Source organism: Myotis nattereri (genome assembly GCF_964212035.1).
Source record: "Myotis nattereri genome assembly, chromosome: 7".
In the NCBI taxonomy this organism is placed as follows: domain Eukaryota; kingdom Metazoa; phylum Chordata; class Mammalia; order Chiroptera; family Vespertilionidae; genus Myotis; species Myotis nattereri.
This window is the reverse complement of record NC_138082.1, coordinates 93,818,700-93,842,299: the sequence shown is the minus strand read 5'-3', so window position 1 is coordinate 93,842,299 and position 23,600 is coordinate 93,818,700. Positions and strand designations below refer to the sequence as shown.

General features: G+C 42.4%; 1 protein-coding gene across 2 annotated transcripts; it reads left to right on the top strand.

The window, feature by feature from the left end:
- On the top strand, positions 1-23,000 carry POLR2D (RNA polymerase II subunit D). 2 transcript variants are annotated; one of them, XM_081096300.1, is made up of 4 exons: positions 1-97; positions 8,364-8,544; positions 14,763-14,858; positions 20,798-23,000. In XM_081096300.1, the coding sequence occupies exons 1-4, from the start codon at positions 25-27 to the stop codon at positions 20,874-20,876; spliced, it is 429 nt and encodes a 142-aa protein (XP_080952426.1). In that variant the 5' UTR covers positions 1-24; the 3' UTR covers positions 20,877-23,000. The 2 variants fall into 2 exon arrangements, with proteins under 2 accessions (XP_080952426.1, XP_080952427.1); XM_081096301.1 differs by lacking the exon at positions 14,763-14,858 and having other exon boundaries at positions 13-97; positions 20,798-21,139.
- The last annotated feature ends 600 nt before the right edge of the window (positions 23,001-23,600 follow it).

The window sequence follows — 23,600 nt, the reverse complement described above, 5'->3', positions numbered from 1 at the left end:
GGCGGTGGAAGTGTCGGCGCAGCGATGGCGGCGGGCGGCAGCGACCCGCGGGCTGGCGACGTGGAGGAGGACGCCTCACAGCTCATCTTCCCCAAAGGTGGGCCTGGGCTGCCGAGCCGCCCCGCCCCGCCCCGCCCCGCCGGCCGCCCCCTTCGGAGGGGACGGAGCCGACACTCGCGTGGGGTCTGGACGGACCTCGGGCACTCGGAGAGCCCAGCGCGGGCTGAACTCGGCTCCTTGGTCCCGAGGGCACCGGGCTCCCTGCCGGCCGCGCCGAGACGGAGGGCGGGCGCCGGGCGCCGGGCGGTCGGGTCGGAGAAACGGAAAGGGCGAGACCGGGAGGGGGAGGCGGCGCTCCCGCCCCAGTGCAGCCGCCGCGTGGTGTGCGGACCGCGCCTGCGGGAGTGGCGTCCGGGTGCGCCGGCCGAGGGAGCCGCCTGGCGGGCTGGGCCGGCCTCCGCGGGCCGCGCGGCGAGGCGGGAAGAGGTGCGGAGGCCCGGGCCGGGTTTGGAAAGGGCGGACCCCGGTCAGGTGGCTGCACGGAGAGCACGTTTTGCTATTTGGGAACTTCCCCTGTGCCCTGTGATGAAACCAAAAATAGAGAGAGAGCTTAAGGTATTAAAACACCCTATCTTGTAGGCACTGAAAAACAAAGCGAATGGAGGAAACCTTAACAATACCCGCCTTTTATTTATTTTTTAAAAATTTATTTTATTGATTTTTCACAGAGAGGAAGGGAGAGGGATAGAGAGTTAGAAACATCGATGAGAGAAACATCGATCAGCTGCCTCCTGCACACCCCCTACTGGGGATGTGCCCGCAACCCAGGTACATGCCCTTGACCGGAATCGAACCTGGGACCCTTCAGTCCGCAGGGCAACCCTCTATCCACTGAGTCAAACTGGTTAGGGCACAATACCCGCCTTTTTAAAAAATCGTGCAATTTTATTTATTGTGAAACTTTATATAATTATTTATAATTATATAATTAAAAGTATATTTAAATTATAGAGTTAAAGTTATAAATTATATTTAAAATGCTATTACTATTTTTTAAATAAATTTCTATATTGGTTTCAGAGAGGGAGGAGAGAGAGACATCAATGATGAGAGAGAATCATTGATCAGCTGGCTCCTGCACGCCCCCTCCTGGGGATGGAGCCCGCCATCTAGGCAAGTGCCCTAATCAGGAATCGAACCATGACTCTCAACCACTGAGCCACACCAGCCAGGTCAGTTTTTTATTTGAAAGATTCAAGTGCAAATATTTTCATAGAATAGCTTCACAGAATTTTTTTTGCATGATGGCAATATACATGTGTTTCTTTTCTTTCTTTTTTTTTTTTTTTAGAGTTTGAATGTTCCAATTTATTTATTTTATTTTTTTTTAATTTATTGCTTAAAGTATTACAAAGGGATGTGTTTCTTTTTAAAAGGGAAATAACTAAGAAGGAGATGGTCTTCTTAATTTCATGATAAATTAAGCCAGTTTTTTGTATTTGTATTTCCTCTGGGTACTTTTTATTTAGTGCTGTTTTCTTTTTACAGTCTGAAAATGTTTTGATAAAAGCAGGTAGCATCTGGTACACATGAGAATTTTATTGAATTGGGTATAATTAGATCGTAGATCCTATCAAGCTATTATTTTAACTCTCAGCTGATACAGGCATGTGTTCTCCATTCATTGTTCTGAGGCAGTAATTTCTTTTTATTTTTTTATATATTTTATTGATTTTTTTACAGAGAGGAAGGGAGAGAGATAGAGAGCTAGAAACATCGATGAGAGAGAAACATCGATGCTGCTGAGGCAGTAATTTCTTTTTAAAAAAACATATATTTTATAGGTTTTTAATATCTTGCTATCTCTCTTCTGGCACCCCCATAATTTGGATGTTGGTACGCTTGAAGCTGTCCCAGAGGCTCCTTACACTATCTTCATATTTTTGGATTCTTTTTTCTTTTTGCTTTTCTGGTTCGGTGTTTTTTACTTCTTTGTATTTCAGATCCTTGACTTGATTCTTGCCATCCTCTAGTATGCTGTTGAATCTCTGTATAATATTCTTTTTTTAAAAATATATTTTATTGATTTTTTTACAGAGAGGAAGGGGGAGGGATAGAGAGTTAGAAACATCGATGAGAGAGAAACATCGATCAACTGCCTCCTGTACACCCCCTACCGGGGATGTGCCCACAACCAAGGTACATGCCCTTGGCTGGAATCGGACCTGGAACCATTCAGTCTGCAGACCGACGTTCTATCCACTGAGCCAAACCAGTTGGGGCTGTGTAATATTCTTTATTTCAGTCAGTGTATGCTTACTTTCTAGTTGGTCCTTTTTCTTTCTTTTTTTTTTTAAATATATTTTATTGATTTTTTACAGAGAGGAAGGGAGAGAGATAGAGAGTTAGAAACATCGATAAGCTGCCTCCTGCACACTCCCCACTGGGGATGTGCCTGCAGTGAAGGTACATGCCCTTGACCGGAATCAAACCTGGGACCTTTCAGTCCACAGGCTGACGCTGTATCCACTTAGCCAAACCGGTTTCGGCTAGTTGGTCCTTTTTCATATCCTCGAGGATCACACTAGATTTATCGAGGGTCTCACTAAATTTATCGGCGGTTTCCAGAAAATTCTTGAAAAACCTTATAAGTGTGGTTTTGAACTCTATATCCTGTAGTTTGCTTTCCTCCATTTCTGTCATTTGTGCCTTGTTTCTTTGTCTCCGCATTTTTTATGCTTCCATGTGTTGGTAGAGTGGCTTTGTGTGCTAGGTGTCCTATAGGGCCCAGTGGCTCAGCCTTCCCAATTACCTGAGGTGGACACTCTTGGTGCACCCCTTTGTGAGCTCTGTGCACAGTCTTGTTGTAGGTAAGCCTTGATTGTTGTAGGTATCACTGGGAGGAATTGACCTCCAGGCCAACTGGCTGTGGGAATCAGCTGTGTCTGCAGTGGGAGAACTTCTGTGCTAGAGACACCCTTCTGGGGCAAGGCTTGCTTCAGTGGGGCTTTGGTGCTCACTGAGTCTGCCTCCTGAGTTTGTCCCTTATGGATCTGAGAAGTTGTAATCTGGATGGTCCCCCTCTGACCACTGGGTACATTGGCTCTTGGATCTCTAAGCAGGTGCTAATTTAGCCTCTGTCTGAGGCTACCCAGCAGAAGCTATGGAGGGATCTGCAGATCCCTCTTCTTTGTTTGGGGTTTGGAGGTGCCTAGATGAGGCCCAGATGTGAAGCAGTGCAAGCTGCTGTGGGGCCTTGGGCTTTCTTTTGGAAGTTCTGGGTCTCTCTGACTCAGCTGCAGTTTGTTAGGTAATTTTCAGATTGCAAAGGGCCAGGCCTTTCATATGCAAAAGCCTCTGGGCACAGCTTGAGTGGGGCGGGGTCTCGGGATCAACAGGGCAGAGCAAGCAGCTATGGCTGCTCCTCAGTCCTACCCTAAGGGGCCCCGCATCTCAGTGTCCCGGTAATCGCTGCAAGCACCTCTGAGAGAAAGCTGCCCTTGAGTTCTGACCGATGCCAGACAGTCCATTTTCTCCCTGTATGAGTCTGGGTCCCCAGAGACTCGCCTGGAACTGGAGTTCAGAGCTTGAGACTCTCTCCCGATTGAAAAAGACAACTGTGTCCTCAGTTGCCAGCCCTTTCCACGTGCGCCTCCATACCTCTGCACTTTACTTCCGCACCACCTCTGAGTCTCAGTGTGCTTTTCTCTTTCCTTCTAGTTGTAGAATTTCCACTCAGCCAGCCTTGCTATGGTTCTGGATGATGTCCGTTTTGTCTTTTAGTTGTATTTTTGAAGTTGTTGTGCGAGGCAGCAATTTCCGGTGTTTACCTATGCCGCCATCTTGGTTTCTCCTCTCCCTTCCTCTTTGAAATCAATTTTAAAAATATAAATAAATAAATAAGTAAATTGCCGAAACTGGTTTGGCTCAGTGGATAGAGCGTCGGCCTGCGGACTGAAAGGTCCCAGGTTTGATTCCGGTCAAGGGAATGTACCTGGGCTGTGGGCATATCCCCAGTAGGAGATATGCAGGAGGCACCTGATCGATGTTTCTCTCTCATCGATGTTTCTAACTCTCTATCTCTCTCCCTTCCTCTCTGGAAAAAATCAATAAAATATATTTTAAAAAAATAAATAAACAAATAAGTAAGTTAATTAGGTTTAGTTGATAGAGTACTTTGACTATGAAATATAGAGGGAATGGGTGCTTTTATCTGCAAGCTCAATTCCTATAATCCTATCTAATAAAAGAGAAACATGGTAATTAGCATTCGTCCGCTACCATTCCCATTGGCTAATCAGGGCGATATGCAAATTAACTGCCAGCCAAGATGGCGGCCGGCAGCCAGGCAGCTTGAAACTTACATGAGGCTTGCTTGCTTCAGTGACGGAGGAAACCAATGTTCCCCGCCTGCCTTGCCGGCCTCTGAGCTTGCAGTTTGAAACATAGTTACAAATATAGACGCTAAACAAAACCCCAGAAACCTGCTTTCAGCGAGCCTGGATCTCAGAGCTGGAGTTGATACAGTGTTTCAATTATAGAACCCAAACAAACCAGATACCTGCTTTCAGAAGCAGAGGCCTAAGAGCTGGAGTCAGAGCTAAAGCTGGCCCAGAACAAAAAAAGAAAAAAAGGAGCAGTTTGGAGCTTCAGTCACCCGCCAGCCTGAAAACATCCCTCAGCCCCTCACCCAGACTGGCCAGGCACCCCAGTGGGGACCACAACCCTGAAGGGTGTGTGACCAGCTGCAAACAGCCATCATCCCCTCACCCAGGCTGGCCAGGAACCCCAGTGGGGACCCCCACCCTGATCCCGGACACCCTTCAGGGCAAATCAGCCGGCCCCCACCCATGCCTCTATTCTATATAGTAAAAGGGTAATATGCCTCCCATCACCGGGATCAGCGGAGCCGAGAGGCCTCCCGGCACCAGGATCAGCATGACAGGGGGCAGCGCCCAAACCCCCTGATTGCCCTGCGGCTCTGTGTGTGACAGGGTGTGGCACTCCAACCCCCCCCCCCCCACGGGCTCTGCTCTGTGTGTGACAGTGGGCAGCACCCCAGCCCCCTGATCAGCCCTGCTCTGTGTCTGATAGGGGGGAGCTCCTCAACCTCCTGATCGCCCTGTGGCTCTGTGTGTTACGGGGGGCGGGGCCACAACCTCCCTATCCTCCCTGCTCTGTGTGTGACAGGGTGCGGCGCCCCAACACCCCCCACGGGCCCTGCTCTGTGTGTGATGGGGTAGAGCCATAATCTCCCCATCGGCCCTGCCCTGAGTGTGAAAGTGGCGGCGCCCCAACCCCCTGATCGGCCCTGCTCTGTGGGTGATAGAGGGTGGTGCCCCCCCCCACCCCCCCACGGGACCTGGTCTTTGTGTGATGGGGTAGAGCCATAACCTCCCCATCGGCCCTGCCCTGAGTGTGACAGTGGTGGCACCCCAACCTCCTGATCGGCCCTGCTCTATGTGTGACAGGAGGTGGTGCACCAACTCCCCTATTGGCCCTACTCTGTGAGTGACGGGGGGGAGCTCCCCAAACCCTTGATTTGCCCTTCTCTGTGCGTGACAGGGTACGGAGCCCCCACCCCCCTGATGGGCCCTGCTCTGTGTGTGACAGGGGACAGCGCCCCAACCCCCTGATTGGCCCTGCTCTGTGCGTGACGGGGTGGCGCCGCAACCTCCCCATCAACCCTGCCTTGAGTGTGACAGGGGGCGGTGCCCCAACCCACCAATTGGCCCTACCCTGAGCGGTACTGAGGGTGGCATCACAACCTCCCAATCCGCCCTGCTCTGTGCATGACAGGGGGCGGCGTCCCAACTCCCCAATTGGCCCTGTTCTGAGCCGACCAGGGGCTGCACCTAGGGATTGGGCCTGTGGCCCTGTTCTGAGCCGACCAGGGGCTGCACCTAGGGATTGGGCCTGCCCTCTGACACCCAGGAGCGGGCCTAAGCCAGCAGGTCGTTTTCTCCTGAGGGGTCCCAGACTGCGAGAGGGCATAGGCCAGGCTGAGGGACCCCCTGTCCCCCCCAAGTGCACAAATTTTTGTGCACCAGGCCTCTAGTTATATATAAAAGCCTTTAAAACATCAATTGCCCTGGCAGGTGTGACTCAGTTGGTTCAGTGTGGTCTCATGCAAACAAAAATGTATTTTGGGGTACATCATTAATGTTTGCTTCCAAAGATTCGGCCCTCCCTAACAATGATTCTTTGTACGTGTATATATATGTGTGTGTGTGTGTGTGTGTGTGTGTGTGTGTGTGTGTGTAATATTGTTTTATTTTATTGATTTCAGAGAAGAGGGGGGAAGGGGGGAGAGGGAAGGATTGATGATGAGAGAGACTCATCAATTGGCTGCTTCTTGCATGCCCCCTGCTGGGGATCAAGCCCACAACCTGGGCATGTGCCCTGACTGGAAATCGAAATGTAACCTCCTGGTTCATAGGTCGATGCTCAACCACTGAGCCATGCTGGCTGGGCCTAACAATAATTCTTTAAATGAGAGTATATTTGCAACTGATGTATCAAATAAAGGTTAAATGGCAAAAACATATAAGGAACCCATACAGCTCAATAAAAAATAATTGTATCAGAAAATGGCCATACAGTATGCACCTCTGCAGCACTTATGCTAGAAAAAATGGGCAGGAAGATGTTTCTCCATACAAATGGCCTACATACAAATGGCCTACAAATATGAAAAGATGTTCAACATCACTAATCATCAGAAACATGCAAATTAAAAGCACAATGAGATATCACCTCACACTTGTCAGAATGGCTATCATCAATAAGTCAAAAAATAGCACATGATGGCAAAATGGGGAGAAAGAACAGTCATGCACTGTTGGTGGGAATGCAGATTGGTGTATCCACTGTGGTGGAAAACAGTATAGAGATTCCTCAAAAAACTAAAAATAGATCTAGCAATTCTAGTTCTGGGTATTTACCCAACGAAAGCAAAACATTAATTCAAAAATACATATACACCCCTGTGTTCTCTGAAGCATTTTTTACAATAGGCAATCTATGGAAGCAACCTAGGTGTCTACAAAATAGAATATTACTCAGCCATAAAAATAATGAAATCTAACCCTGTCCAGTGTGACTCAGTGGATAGAGTATTGGCCCATTCACCCAAGAGTCTTGGGTTTGATTCCCAGTTAAGGGCATGTACTTGGGTTACAGTTTTGAACCCTAACCTCGTGCAGGAGACAACCAATTAATGTCTCCATCACACTGATATTTCTCTCCCTCTCCCCCTCCTTCTCGTCCTTCCACTCTAAAAATCAATGGAGTCCTACTGGCATGGCTCAGTGGTTGAGCCTCGACCTATGAACCAGGAGTCACAGTTTTGTTCCTTGTCTGGGTGCATGCCAGTCTGGCGTGTGCAGGAGGCAGTCAATCAATGATTCTCTCTCATCATTGGTGTTTCTCTCCCTCTCCCTTCCCCTCTGACATAAAAAAAAAAAAAAATCAATGGAAAAATATACGCGGGTGAAGATTAACAAAAAGTAATAATAATAAAATCTTGCCATTTGCGACAACATGGATAGACCTAGAGAGTATTATGCTAAGGGAAAATTAGAGAAAGAAATACTGTACATTTCACTTATGTGTGGAATCGATGAAAACACAAATGAACAAAGACAAAACCAGACTGATAGAGACAGAGGAGGGGGATAAGAGACTGGGCAGAAAGGGGAAGGGGACTATAATACTGTGTTAGGTTTGCACAGTGGCAGATGATCACTAGAATTAGTGGAATGGGTGGTCACATCGTAAGGTCTAAAAATGTCCAATTACTATATTGTACACCTGAAACTAATATAACCAATACAACATTACATCAATAAGTCAGATTACAAGTTTATGTAAGCTAGAAAGAAACCAGTACCTGGCCTAATTTAGGAGAATGATGTGTAATGTATTCCCGTGTCTAGGTCAGGTTCTTTTATATCAGGAACTAGCCCAAATGAGCTTTTAGTGCAGCGGTTCTCAACCTGTGGGTCGCGACACGTTTGGGGGTCAAATGAGCCTTTCACAGGGGTCGCCTAGGACCATCCTGCATATCAGATATGTATATTATGATTCATAACTAGCAACATTACAGTTATGAAGTAGCAACGAAAATAATTTTATGGTTGGGTCACAACATGAGGAACTGTATTTAAAGGGCCAGAAGGTTGAGAATCACTGTTTTAGTGTCTCATGAACTCCACTCTGTCTTGTATACAAGTCTGGATGAAGGTAAAGTTGGATTTCTGCAGGGAAGAGACTTGCTGTAAGTCTCAAAGGCAAAAGTCAACATTTAGAAGCTCACTTTTGAAAGAATATTTTCAGCTAACGTTTATGCTTCTCACAAATAGAGTTTGAAACAGCCGAGACACTTCTAAATTCAGAAGTTCACATGCTTCTGGAACATCGAAAGCAACAGAATGAGAGTGCAGAGGACGAACAGGAACTTTCTGAGGTCTTCATGAAAACTTTAAACTACACAGCTCGTTTCAGTCGTTTCAAAAACAGAGAGACCATTGCCAGTGTCCGTAGGTGAGTGCTAAAAGAAGTTTTTTAAAAAATATATTTTATTTTTATTGATTTCAGAGAGGGAGGGAGGGAGAGAGAAAAAAATCTGTGATGAGAGAGAATCATTGATTGGCTGCATCATGCACACCCCACACTGGGGATCAAGCCTGAAACCCGGGCATGTGCCCTGACCAGGAATCGAACCATGACCTGGTTCATAAGTCGACACTCAACCACTGAGCCGTGCCAGCTGGGCTAAAAGAAAGTTTTTGTTAATCCAGACTATTGGACATGTACAGGTAGAATGCTATTACCCACCCCCATCATCTCGAGGATTAATGTATGCAAAATAATTTGTCAAAAATTAAAAGTTGCTTATAAGGCCAGATTTCTCTTTCGCTAACTACTTTCATATCCCAAATCCCAGTTACCTCCTTGCAAAGTAACTATTATTAGCAGTTTGTTGATAGCCCTTCAGATCTTTTTTTCATGCATTCATATATATATATATATGTGTGTATATATATATGTATATATATTCATATATATGTATATATATTCATATATATGTATGTATGTATGTATGTATATATGCTGTTTTGTATTGTAAAAAACAGCATTTTGGCCCTACCCAGTTTGGCTCAATGGACAGAGCATCAGCCTGCAGACTAAAGGGTTCCAGATTTGATTCTGGCCAAGGGCACATGCCCTGGTTGGGGGCTCGATCCCCCTAGTAGGGGCTGTGCAGGAGGCAGCCAGTCAATGATTCTCTCTCATCATTGATGTTTCTATTTCCCTTTCTCTCTGGAATCAATAAAAACAACAACAACAGCATTTTGTGTGTGTGTGTGTGTTTTGTTTTGTTGTGACTCCTCACCTGAGGATATTTTTCCATTGATGTTTAAGAGAGAGGGAAAGACAGAAACATCAGTGTTTGCTTTTCACATTGGGTTGGATGTGCCCTGGACATAGTGATGTGCTGGGGAGTATTGAAGGCCACAGGAAGAATAGCACATATTCCGAAAGGGTCAGTTTTTTATTGTTTGTTTTTGTTAATCCTCACCTGAGGACACTTTTTCATTGATCTTTAGAGAGAGTGGAAGGGAGGGGGAGAGACACAGAGAGACAAACGTTGATGTGAGAGAGACACATCGATTGGTTGCCTCCTGCATGTGCCCTGACAAGGGTTGGGATGGAGCCTACAACCAAGATATGTGCCCTTGACCCAGAATCGAACCCAGGACCCTTCAGCTCGGCGGATGCTCTCCACTGAGCCAAATCGGCTAGGGTTTAAGTGTCAGTTTTACTGGATAGTCTGTGATTTAAAACATTTGTATGGATATCAGCATATTTGGACTAAAAAAAATATATATGAACTAGAGGACTGGTGCACAAATTTGTGCACTGGTGGGGTGCAGCTGTTCCACCCCAATGGGGGCCATCAAGGGCTGGCTGGCTGGGGTGAGTAGCCATGGGCAGGGCTGTCTGTGGTGAGGGGCTGGGGGTGGGGCCGGCCAGGGCGAGGGGCTGCAGGTGGTTTGCTGACCTGCCCCGCCCCCGACAGTAATTAAATGCATTGTGGTAAATCCGTTTGATGGGGTACTATGCTGTCATTAAAACCTATGATAGAAAAAGAAATGGAAAGATGGTTACATATGTTAAGTGTGCAGAAAATGAAGGTGATAAAACTGTATGGGAAATATAGTCTATTCTGACAAGTGTGAATGTATGCATGGAGAAAAGACTGGAAGGAACTGTGCATAGTTTCCATGTAAAATTATAAACTGTTAGGCCTAAAAGATGACTTGAATAAATGAAGGTGAATTTAAACATATTCATGAATGAAAAGTCTTTATGTTGCAAAAATGTCAATTTGTCCCAAACTAATGTATACATTTGCTATTCTAAATCCTTGAGGGAATTGAAAGGGGGAGCAGAATAAAATGATCTTAAATTTTTGAGAATTGTCAAAAAATTTTTAAAAAGAAAAATGAAGGGAAATTTACTCTATTAGATTTTTTTTTTTAAATATATTTTATTGATTTCTTACAGAGAGGAAGGGAGAGAGATAGAGAGCCAGAAACATCGATGAGAGAGAAACATCGATCAGCTGCCTCCTGCACATCTCCCACTGAGGATGTGCCCGCAACCCAGGTACATGCCCTTGACTGGAATCGAACCTGGGACCCTTCAGTCCGCAAGCCGACGCTCTATCCACTGAGCCAAACCGGTTTCGGCAGCTCTATTAGATTTTAAAATGCATTAAAAAGTGTTAATTGAAATAATATAGTGATACTTTGTCATGAAATAGATCATTGAAACAGAAAATTTGGAAACATTCAAATACAAATTTATTATATTTTATATGAGTTCAATTTATGGTTAAATTGGCACTGTAAATTAGTGGGGAAATATTTTACAACAAAGTTTTAATTCTATATTACACCAAAATAAATTCCTAAGAAATTAAGGATTTAAATTTAAGCTATGATGCATAAAGTGCTGTGTGACAAGTGTGACAGCATGACTGAATGAATATATTAGTTGTGGTTTAGCAAAACTTTAAATGTGGGAAACATGATTGACTCTAGTTGAATGTAAGCTTTGTGAAGGTAGGGACTTAGTCATCTTCATCACTGTGTCAGTCTCATTGTAGGCAGTAAATAATTAATTGAATAAATAAATGAATTTACATAAGTATATTTAAACTTTCCTATATTGATAAAATGCCATGTGTAAAATGTAAGTGTGAATAAACTGAGGAAGGATTGATATCCTTAGATGATACCCAGTTCATAAAAATGGCTTGATTTATATTAGAACTTTAAATGACTAGTTCACATGAAATAATGGTCATATTTAAGGAAATCAAAGAAATGGTGAAATAGCTAAGTAGACTTAGAAAAGATTAAAAAGAATGGGAATCCTAGTGTAACAGGTAGGAGAAATGGGCAGTGTCATTAATTGCTGGTGAGAGCACATATTGGTAAAGCCCTTGTAAGGGGCATGTCTCTCAGAAGCCTTTAGGGAGTCCTATCCTTTGAATAATCCTACTGCCAGGAATTTATTTTTAAAACACACAGCAATCAACTACACAAACAAATGTTCATTAAAATGATGTTCAAAAAGCATTGGAAACAAATGAAATGTTCAACAAGAGGAAATTTGATGTATAAGTTATGGCTCAACTTTTCAGTGGAATGTGTAGTCACGTGTGTGCTAACATGGAAAACAGTTACTATGTTGTTGAGTGAAAAATGGCCAGTTGTGCCTGGCTGGTGTGGTTCAGTTACTGAGCGTCGACCTATAAACCAGGAGGGAGGGGTTCAATTCCTGGTCAGGGAATGTGCCTGGGTTTCAGGTTCACTACCTATGCCTCTAAGACAATGGTTCTCAACCTTCTGGCCGTTTAAATACAGTTTCTCATGTTGTGATCCAACCATAAAATTATTTTCGTTGCTACTTCATAACTGTCATGTTGCTACTGTTATGAATCGTAATGTAAATATCTGATATGCAGGATGGTCTTAGGCGACTCCTGTGAAAGGGTTGTTCGACTGCCAAAGGGGTCACAACCCATAGGTTGAGAACCACTGCTCAAAGGGACATCTGTCAAAGGAAACCAGTCAATGTGTCTCTCTCACATTGATGTTTCTCTCTCAACCTCTTCCATCCCTCCTTCCTCCCCTTTCCCTCCTCCATTCCTCTCTTCCAATCTCTCTATAAAGCAATGGAAAAAATACCCTCTAGTGAGGATCAAGAAAAGAAAAAAGAAAAATGGCCAATTTTGGTATAACATGTTAGGATTCCTTTTTATAATTTAAAAAATATATTTGTGTTGATTTCAGAGAGGAAGGGAGAGGGAGATAGAGATAGAAACATTGATGGGAGGAATCATTGATCAGCTGTGTTCTCCATGCTTCCTACTGGGGATGGAGCCGCAAACCCAGACATGTGCCCTGACTGAGAATGGAACCTGTTACCTTTTAGTTCATAGGTCAGTGCTCAACCACTGAACCATGCTGGCTGGGCTATGAAAATATTAATACTGGTTATTTCTGGAAAGAATTTTAGATTATTTTACATTACTGATACTTTTAAAGATATACATATTTTTATTGATTTCAGATAAGAAGGGAGAGGGAGAGAGAGATAGAAACATCAGTGATAAGAGAGAATCACTGATTAGCTGCCTCCTACATGTACCCTACTTGGGACCAAGCCCACAACCCAGGCATGTGCCCTTGACGAATCGAACCCAGGCCCCTTCAGTCTACAGGCTGACTCCACTGAGCCAAACCAGCCAGGGCGATACTTTTTTAAAAATCCTCATCCAAAGACTGAGGATAATATTTTATTGGTTTTTAGAGAGAGTGGACGTGATGGTGGAGGGGGAGAGGAAAACATCTATGTGTTAGAGACACATCAGTTGGTTGCCTCCCACTCACACACTGAGCCTGCAATCAAGTTGCGTACCCTTGACCAGGAATTGAACCCAAGACCCTTTGATCCACAGGCTGATGTTCTAACCACTGAGCAATAGGCCAGGGCTATTGATACTTTTTTGGTATTGTTTGTAAATGAGTACATGCTCATTTGAAAACATTATGAACCTCTTTATAAACTTCAGTAAAATTTACTGTATTTTCTTTACAAAATGAAAATAGCTTCAAGTGACAAAAAGTTACTAATAGAATGTGTGAGTTTATATTCTGAAACAGAAAAATGTCTAGAATGCTGTTATACTAAGATTATATGTTGATATTTGTTTATGTGGTAATATGGGTAGGTCACGCTTTTTTTTTGCCTTTCTGTATTTTCTAAATTTTGTACATTAATATGCTTGTAATAGAGTGATAAACACAGTGTTTCGTTTCTGAACAGATAATTAAAGTTTTCTTTGAAACCACATTTACCATTGATGAGCTCTATTTTATTTTTATTCTTTTAAAAGATTTTTTATTGGGCCTGGCCAGCATGGCCCTATGTTTGAGTGTCTACTTAATGAACCAGGAGGTCACAGTTCAATTCCCAGTCAGGACACATTGCCTGGGTTGCAGGCTCGATCCATGATGTGGAGTGTGCAGGAGGCATCTGATTAATGATTCTCTCTTATCATTGATGTTTCTGTCTCTCTCCCTCTCCTTCCCTCTGTGAAATCAATAAAAATACATTTAAAAAAAATTTTTTTTAAAGATTTTTTAGCAGTTTTTACAGAGAAGCACTGATATGAGAGAGACATAGATTGGTTGCCCCCCATGTGGACCTGACCTGGGCTGGGGATTGAACCTGCAGCCCAGATATGTACCCTTGACCTGTGAATGAATCTTTGACATTTTGGTGCATAGACCAACGCTCTAACCACTGAGTGGAGCAGTCAGGGCATTCGCTGTTGTTTTATACAGTTTGTCATCCTATATAATACAAGGCAAATATGCAAATTGGATGAATGGCGGCACAACCGATTGCTATGACACACACTGACCACCAGGGGCCAGACGCTCAACTCAGGAGCTGCCTGCTAGTGGTCAGTGCACTCCCACAGGGGGAGCGCCACTCAGCCAGGAGCTGGGCTCACAGCTGGCGAGCACAGCGGCATTGGTGGGAGCCTCTCCTGCCTCCCCGGCAGCACTAAGAACCCCTTGGGTGTCCTGGACTGTGAGAGGGCGCAGGCCACGCTGAGGGACACCCCCCTCCCCCCCCCAGTACATGAATGTTGTGCAGTGGGACTCTAGTTTAAAATAAGATGCAGTTTACATATATATTTGTACAAAGTAAGGTATGCCTGTATTTATTCATTTATTTTGATAAATTAGAAAGAATTTTCTCCAAGTCAAACACCTAATAGATTGGAGGCATCTAATATCATGTGTTTGACAAAATTAGTAATGAAGGAAGCAAGGAAGAGTGGTAAGAAGACCAGAGAGCAACAAAATAAATTCCTGGGGAAACATTGCATACTCCTTGAGGCATATTGTGGTTTGTCAAAAGTTGCAGTAGCAGGGCTTCTCTGCCTGAATGTGATTTCTTAACTTTCATTGTTTCCTTCATTTTGTTGTAACTTCCTGTTCTCCAGGAATAGGACCAAGAAGTAATTTGAAAGTAGGATTTTGCAACTGCCCTAACCATTATGGAAAGATTGCAAGTGCTTTACTTTTTCTCTTCCTTGCTTCATTTGATTCCCATTTCCTATTCATCACTCTTTGATTATGTTTTGTTATGATTTTCTTCCTGATGATCAGCTTGTTGCTCCAGAAAAAGCTTCATAAGTTTGAATTGGCCTGTTTGGCCAACCTTTGTCCAGAGACTGCTGAGGAGTCCAAGGCTCTGATCCCAAGGTTAGTGCTGGGTATGAAAAATTCGATGTGTTTTGTGTATATTCCTACAACTGGAATTACTGTCTAAAAAGTGGGTGCGTTTAAAATCTGGATAGACATAAACATTGAGAGGGCCTCTTTTAACAGTGTGAGAATGATGATTTTGTACCAAACCCATTGTTAGCATAAGTGTGGAATAGCTGAAACTCTCAAACACTGATGGGGTGCAAATTAGTACAGTCACTTTGGAGAGCAATTTGGCCACATCTAATATAGGTAAAGGTGAATATACCTCATGACCCCAAAATTTATTCCTGAATAGATGCCTTCAGACCCACTCATTGGTTTAGAAGTAGATGTGTATTCCAGGGTATATTGGTGTGTGTTAGTGATAGCAAAAACATCACATCAGTGTATAGGCCAACTAGAGACTGGATAGATATAGAAACTGGTACGAAGAGCTCTCATAGAAAGCACCTGAAGGTCCGGAGACATATCTCAGCCCTAGGGGTTGCCACTGAGAGCTCTGGGGTCTAAACCCAAAGCTGGGCCCCCAGCAGAGAGCACCAGAACTGAGAAAGGTGCCCGCGTAACTGGCTGTGAAAAGCAGCAGTGTTACAATATGCCAGGGAGAGAGAGAGCTAGAAATGCAGGCACCCTCTTAAAGGTCCAATACACAAAATTTTGTGTGCAGCCACTCACATTGGGCTCCTGCAGAGGGAGGGCAGAGTGGACTAGAGATGTGGCGGCTCTGGATTAGAGACTGGACAAAAATCGTTCACCTATGGATCAGGACAGTGGGTGGGGAGTGAGGGTAGAGGGAGGGGCGGGAACTGGGAGGAGGGGAGTTATGGGGGGGAAAAAGAGGAACAAATGTAATAATCTGAACAATAAAGATTTAATTAAAAAAAAAAAGAAAAAAAGAAAACATGACCCGACTATATGATGTCTACAAGAGACCCACCTCAAAACAAAGAACTCACACAACATGAGAGTGAAGGGATGAAAAATTTTTTCCATGCAAATGGAAAGGAAAAAAGAAAAAGCTGGGTTAGCAGTACTCATATCTGACAGTATAGACTTCAAAATGAAGGCCATCACAAGAGAAAACAAACGTCATTACGTAATACTAAAGGGATCGATCAAACAGTAGGATATAACCCTGGTAAACATTTATGCCCCCAATATAGGCGCACACAAATATCTAAAAAACTTCTAGAGGACTTTAAGGGGAGAGATTGTCAACAATACAGTCAGTCCACTGATTTCACTGGATAGATCTTCCAGAAAAAAAATTAACAAGGAAAGAGTGACTCTGAAAGACACACTGAATCAGATAGATTTAATTGACATTTATAGACATTTCACCTCAAAGCTGCTGAATATACATTCTCTAGTGCACATGGGTCATTCACAAAGATAGACTACATGTTAGGACACAAAACAAGTCTCTGCAAGTTCAAGAAAATTGAAATAATATCAAGCATCTTCTCAGATCACAATGGGATGAAATTAAATACTACAGTAAAAACACTCAAACACACAGAGGCTAAATAGGATGTCATTAAACAATGAATAGCTTACACCGAAATATAAAACTTCCTGGAAACAAATTAAAATGAGCACACAACAACCCCAAGTCTCTGGGACACAGAAAAAGCAGCTCTGAGGGAATCTCATAGCACTACAGGCTTACCTCAAGAAAACAAGAATAATTACTAATTAGCTATTTAACCCTGTAACTTAAACAATTAGAACAACAAGACGAGTTAAGTAGAAAGAAGAAATTTTTTTAAAGAATAAATATTAGAGAAATAAATAACATGGAGACCTAAAAAAAAAAAGAAAAAGAAAAATTAATGAAACCAAGAGCTGGTTCTTTGAAAAGATAGACAAGATTGATGAATCCTTAGCCAGACTCATCAAAAAACAGGACCCCAAAAAATAAAATCAGAAATGAAAGTGGAGAAGTAACAGCTGACAGCACAGAACTACAAAGCATTATAAGAAAATACTTTGAACAACTATATGCGAACCAGCTGGACAATGTGGATGAAATGGACAAATTCCTAGAAAAATACAACCTCCTAAAACTGAATCAGGAAGAATCAAAAAACCTGAACAGACCAAAAACAACTGAAGAAGTAGAAGCAGTAAATTTAAAACAACCCACCAGCAACCAAATGCCCTGATTTGATCACTTCACAGGGGAGTTTTACCAAACATTCAAAGAAGAACTAACACCTACCCTCCTCAAACTCTTCCAAAAAATCCAAGAAGAGGAAACCGTTCCAAGCTCTTTTTATGAGGCAGCATTATCTTCACTCCAAAACCAGGTAAAGACCACAAAGAGAGAGATTTACAGGCCAATATCCTTGATCGACCGACTTAAATGCTAAAATCCTCAACAAAATATTAGCAAATTGGATCCAGCAATATGTTAAAAAGATCATACACCATGACCAAGTTGGATTTATTCCAGGGATGCAAGGCTGATAACAATATTCACAAATCATTAAATGTGATACATCACATAAACAAATTGATAGACACAATCTCCTGATTATGTCAATAGACGCAGAAAAAGCATTCAGTAAAATCCAACACCCATTTTTTTAATAAAAACTCAGGAAAATGGGAATTGAAGGAGCATATCTCAACAGGATAAAGGCCATATATGACAAGCATACAGTGAATATTATACTCTATTGGCAGAAACTAAATCCATTTACCCTAAGAACAGGAACAAAACAGGAATATCCGTTTTTAACACTCCTATTCAACATAGTACTGGAAATCCTAGCCACAGTGATTAGACAAGAAGAAATAAAAGGGATCCAAATTGAAAAGGAGGCAGTAAAACTAATTATTTGCCAATGACATGATATTGTACGTAAAATACCCTAAAGACTCCACCAAAAAACTACTAGATTTAATAAATAGATTCACCATTGTAGCAGGATTAAAATCAACCACCAAAAATCGATGGCATTTTTATACAACAATAATGAATCCTCAGAAAGAACGTACACAAACAATCCCATTTACTATTACAACAAATAAACATACTTTGGAAAAAATTTAAGGAGATGGTAAAAGACTTGTACTCGGAAAACTACAGGACATTGGAAAAAAAGATAAAGGAAGAAATAAACAAGTGGAAGAATATACCATGATACACCATGTTCTTGGATTGGTAAAATTAACGTCATTTAAATGTCCATACTATCCAAGGCAATCTACAGATTCAATACAATCCCCATTAAAATACCAACACCATATTTCACAGATCTAGGACAAGTAGTCCAAAAATTTATATGGAACCAAAAATGACCCTTAATATCCCCAGCAATCTTTTTTAATGAATTTATTTTTAATCCTACCCCTTAAGATGTTTCTCCATTTTTTTTTAGAGAGAGTAGATGAAAGAGGGAAGACAGAAATATTAATGTGAGAGAAACACATCAACTGCTTTCCTCTGCATGAGCCCTGACCAGGGCTCTGGCTGGGGAGGAGCCAGCAGCCGAGGTACATGCCCTTGACTGGAATCTAACCGGGGACCCTTTGGTCCATAGGCCGATGCTCTATCCGATGAGCCAAACAGGCAAGGGCATCCCCAGTAGTCTTGAGAAAGGAGAACCAAGTTGGAGGGATCACAATGGCAAATAGCAAGTTGTAGTACAAAGCCACCAATAATCAAACAACCTGGTACTGGCACAAGAATAGGCATATAGATCAATAGAATGCAATGGAGACCCCAGAAATTGACCCAAGCTATTATGCTCAATATTTAACAAAGGAGGCAAGAGCATACAATGGAGTCAAGACAGTCTCTTCAATAAATGATGTTGGGAAAGTTGGACAGATACATGCAAAAAAATGAAAGTAGGCCTCCAAATTATTCCAGATACAAGAATAACCTAAAAGTGGATAAAAACTTAAATGTAAGTTGTGGAACCATAAAAATCCTAGAAGAAACAATAGACAGCAAAATTTCAGACATTTCTCCTAGCAATATGTTTATGGATATATATCATAGGGCAAAGGACACTAAGGAGAAAATAAATCAGACAATATAAAAAGCTGCTGCACAGCAAAATAAACCACAAAATGAAAAGGGAGACCACTGTATGGGAGAACATATTTGGCAATGATACATCTGATAACGGGTTAATATCCAAAATATATAAGCAACTCATACAACTGAACAAAAGGAAGACAAAAAAAATCCAATTATAAAATGGGCAAAAGATCTAAATAGACACTTCTTTAAAGTGGACATACAGATGGCCAAGAGACATGAAAAAAATGCTGAAAGTCATTGATCATCACAGAGATGCAAATGAAAGCAACAATGAGGTATTACCTCACACCTGTCAGAATGCCTACCATCAAGTCAGCACATGACAAGTGTTGGCTAGGACGTGGAGAAAAGGGGACCCTCGTACACTGCTGGTGGGAGTGCAGACAGGTACAGCATTGTGGAAGACAGTATGAAGTTTATTCAAAAAATTAAATATGGAACTGCCACTTAACTCAGTGCTACCACTTATTAGGAAGTATAAGATAACTTTCAGTAGCACTTTTCTTCAAAATAAGGTAGTGAATTAAAACTTCCCGCAAATGCTCTTTTTTTGGCACAAAATTTGTAAAAATATCTATGATGTTAACACCTTCAGAAAATTTGACATACGAAGTTTCGAAACTTGTTGTCAATACAACAAAATAGCATACATACCAAATCACATATATATTAACATATGTGTAACTCCATCTATTGAAAAAAATCTGCATTAGTAACCGGTACACCTAGTACTATGCAACAGTAAAATAGAAGGATCTCTTATATTTTGAGATAGCATGGAGGGACCTGGAGAGTATAATGCTAAGCAAAATAAGCCAGTCAGAGAAAGACAAGTATCACATGATATCACTCATATGTGGAATCTAACGAACAAAAATAAACTGATGAACAGAATAGATCCCAGGATAAAGAAGCATGGAACGCACTGTGGAACCTTAGATGGCATGGAGGATAGGGTGTGTGGCAAGTCATCAACCAAAAATGAATACATAACCCATGGACACAGACAATAGGGTGGTAAAGGCCTGGGGCGGGGGGTGGGGGTGGGTTAGAAGGGGTCAATGGTGGGAAAAGAGGGACATATGTAATAGTTTCAACAAACATTTAAAAAAAGAGAGACTACAAATACATCATTTCACCAGACGGTGTGCATTATATAGCAGGGAGAAAATGAACTAGAACAACATGGAATAATGTCAACACATGCCAGAATGAATTTTGAGCCAAAAAATGGCAGAAAGATACGTACAGTATGGTGGTTTTTCTTATGAAGTTTACAGTGCTGGTATTTCTTATAGTTTACATGTACATAATGTTAGCACAAAAATACTTATATGGCTGAAGCCATTTTGGCTCAGTGGATAGAGCGTCGGCCTGCATACTGAGGGGTCCCGGGTTCGATTCCGGTAAAGGGCATGTACCTGGGTTGCGGGCACATCCCCAGTAGGAGGTGTGCAGGAGGCAGCTGATCGATGTTTCTCTCTCATCAATGTTTCTAACTATCTATCTCTTTCCCTTCCTCTCTGTAAAAAATCAATAAAATATATATTTAAAAAAAAATACTTATAGGTATGATTAATACCAAATGTAGGATAATGGCCACTTCTGGGGAAGGAAGGGAAGTATGCAGTCATCAGGTCGTTCCTGTTATGTTTGTTAAATCTAAATCAATTAAGGATAACTATTAAGGCTACCTTATTTCCTATACCTTTTATATGTTTTTAAACACTTCATAATATTTTTAAAAAGAATGGCAAGAAATAAAGATTTAAAGGTAAAAGTTTTTAGGGATAAATGGAGAAGTGGGCCTGAGTTAGTGTGAGTGTGGGAACATTGTCAGCCGCGGAGACACTCATTGCTGTTTGTTCCCTTGCAGTCTGGAGGGGCGATTTGAGGACGAGGAGCTGCAGCAGATCCTCGATGACATCCAGACCAAGCGCAGCTTCCAGTATTGACCTCCAGCATCACTGCTGCTGAGGGAGCCCCAGCATGGCACCCGTCTCCCGGCCCTGAAACTCTATCCCAGAAGACACTGGGACACTGGGGACAGCAACTCTGCTGGGTCTTGGTTTGGGTTGCTGTTTCAGACTTGGCTGTTAGATCTTTGACAACCACGGAGTCTTGGAGAGGCCTTGCGGTGGCTGCTTGCTGGCTTCCTGAGCTCACCTCTGGAGAGGGTGAGGTGGGGTGATGTGCATATAAACTATGCTGTTGAATACCTCATACCATGGATTTTGCCCCCTGTGTTATTTTTTAATCCTTATATTTCATGTTTTGATTTCAATGTGTTTATAAGTTTTGAAACTATAGTAGAGCATATAAAACCGGAATGGTAAACAACAGTTTTATTTAAATGCACAAGGAAGAATTAAGCCAGACCTATATCAGTGTTTGAAGTTCTTGAAGATAGGACGGTGGTGTTGATTAACAGAGAGAGCCTTGACATTATTGTGCTTAACCAGGAGACAGGAGGAAGTTCACTGTGGAAAGCAGTTTCATCGGAGGATCACTGCTGAGTGAGTGGAGCCCGGAGCTTTGAGGTAGAGGGCACGTGGCCTTTTTCCTTGCACTGTTGCGGAATGTAGTTTTGGAGTAAGTGATCCTCATGTACTCAACTTGTCACTCCCAAACTAAGATTTTTTTTTCTTCATGCCATACATGAAGGTCTCAACACTTGGTTTTTGTTTGTTTTTTTAATCCTCACCTGAGGATATTTCCCACTGATTTTCAGAAAGAGGGAAAGACAAGAAATGTCGATGTGAGAGAAACACATAGATTGGTTGCCTCCTGCACATGCCCTGACCAGGGCCTGGGCCGGGGAATATCCTGCAACCGACGTACATGCCCTTGATGGAATCGAACCTGGGACCCTGTGGTCCATAGGCCAACGCTCTATCCACTGAGAAAAACCAGCTAGGGCAACACTTTGAAATTTCCTTGTATATGGCATCCCATCCAAACCTCTGGCTGGGTTCTTGGCCACAGGTGTTTCCTAATGGGGTGTTCTGAACGGACGGAGTCTGCCTCGTCCTGAATCACTACAGTGAAACATTTTTAAGACCTAAACATTTTATCTTTGATTTTTATGAAGGGAAATATTCCTGTTTTCTTCACAATTTGGGATTTTCTTGTTGTTGCCTCCAAATGAATTCATGATTCAAGAAAGAGGTTGAGGTCCTAGCTGGTTTGTCTCAGGGGATAGAGTGTTGGCGTGCGGACTGAAGGGTCCCGGGTTCGATTCCAGTCAAGAGAACATAGAAACATCTATGATTCTCTCTCATCATAGATGTTTCTATCTCTCCCTTTCTCTTCCTCTCTGAAGTCAATAAAAACATATTTTTTTAAAAAGAGTTTGAGGAAAGAACAAAGTTGGCTTTAAAGGTCAAGATAGTTTTATATTAGCTGCTGACTAAAACAAAAATAAAATGTTTTTATTTTTATAAATTCTTAAATGACATGGTTTTGTCACCAGTATTCTTTTTTTTTTTTTTTCTTATTGATTTCTCACAGAGAGGAAGGGAGAGAGATAGAGAGTCAGAAACATCGATGAGAGAGAAACATCGAACAGCCGCCTCCTGCACATCCCCCACTGGGGATGTGCCCGCAACCCAGGTATATGCCCTTGACCGGAATCGAACCTGGGACCTCTCAGTCCACAGGCCGATGCTCTATCCACTGAGCCAAACCGGTTTTGGCTTGTCACCAGTATTCTTATTAATATTTAAAGGAAATGATAGCCTGGCTGGTGTGGTTGAGTGGATTGAGTGTCATCCTATGCACTACGGGGTTGCTGGTGGGTTCTCAGTAGGAGGGGGTTTGCAGGAGGTGGCTGATAGATGTTTCTCTCATTGATGTTTCTATCTCTCCTTTCTTTCTCTCTAAAAGCAAAAAATATATATTCAAGAAGAAAATGACAATTATTCTTCAATTTATAAAAGTTGAAGTAATGTTTTCATCTTTAGACAACTTCTTTTAGCTCACCAGTGTTCTCAGTTGTGAAATGTGGAAAATAGTATCTTTTTGCACTATAATTTTGAGAAGATCAAATGAGAAAATATTAAAAGCAGCCCATTAGTATCTGACACATATATATGTGTGTGTGTGTGTATAAATATATATGTATATGTATATTTTCAATATATTTTATGGATTTTTTACAGGGAGGAAGGGAGAGAAATAGAAGTATCGATGGGAGAAAAACATTGATTAGCTGCCTCTTGCACACCCCCTACTGTGGATGTGTCTACAACCACGGTACATGCTTCGGCCGAATCAAACCTGGGACCCTTGAGTCTGCAGGCTGACGCTCTATCCACTGAGCCAAACCGGTTAGGGCAGTATCTGACACATATTATGTTCCAGTAAATGTTAGCTATTGTTATGCTCAGTAGATGAACAGGAATAGGTGATAAATCAGCTTGCTTCATAGAAAGTAGTGCAAAAATTTGGTAGGATATCAACTGGTACTGGTATCATACTAGGAAACCAAACCAAGTTGCTTATTCCTAAAATCTCCAGAATTACCTTTTAAGAGACAGTTACATGAGCAGGTTGGTACCATGCTGTGGAATAGAACAGACATGTAAAGTGCACTTGAGTCATAGCCCAGGTGCCTGTTCCCTCAGGCGACAACAGTGCAGTGCCATCACCTTCACTGGTGCCCACTGACTTAGTCTCTG

What these genes read in the sequence shown, in the direction of transcription:
- POLR2D (XM_081096300.1), top strand. Translation starts at nt 25, where the DNA reads ATGGCGGCGGGCGGCAGCGACCCGCGGGCTGGCGACGTGGAGGAGGAC. An exon ending in ACCATTGCCAGTGTCCGTAG is followed by an intron (nt 8,545 to 14,762) that starts GTGAGTGCTAAA and finishes CCTGATGATCAG; the next exon opens with CTTGTTGCTCCAGAAAAAGC. An exon ending in TCCAAGGCTCTGATCCCAAG is followed by an intron (nt 14,859 to 20,797) that starts GTTAGTGCTGGG and finishes GTTCCCTTGCAG; the next exon opens with TCTGGAGGGGCGATTTGAGG.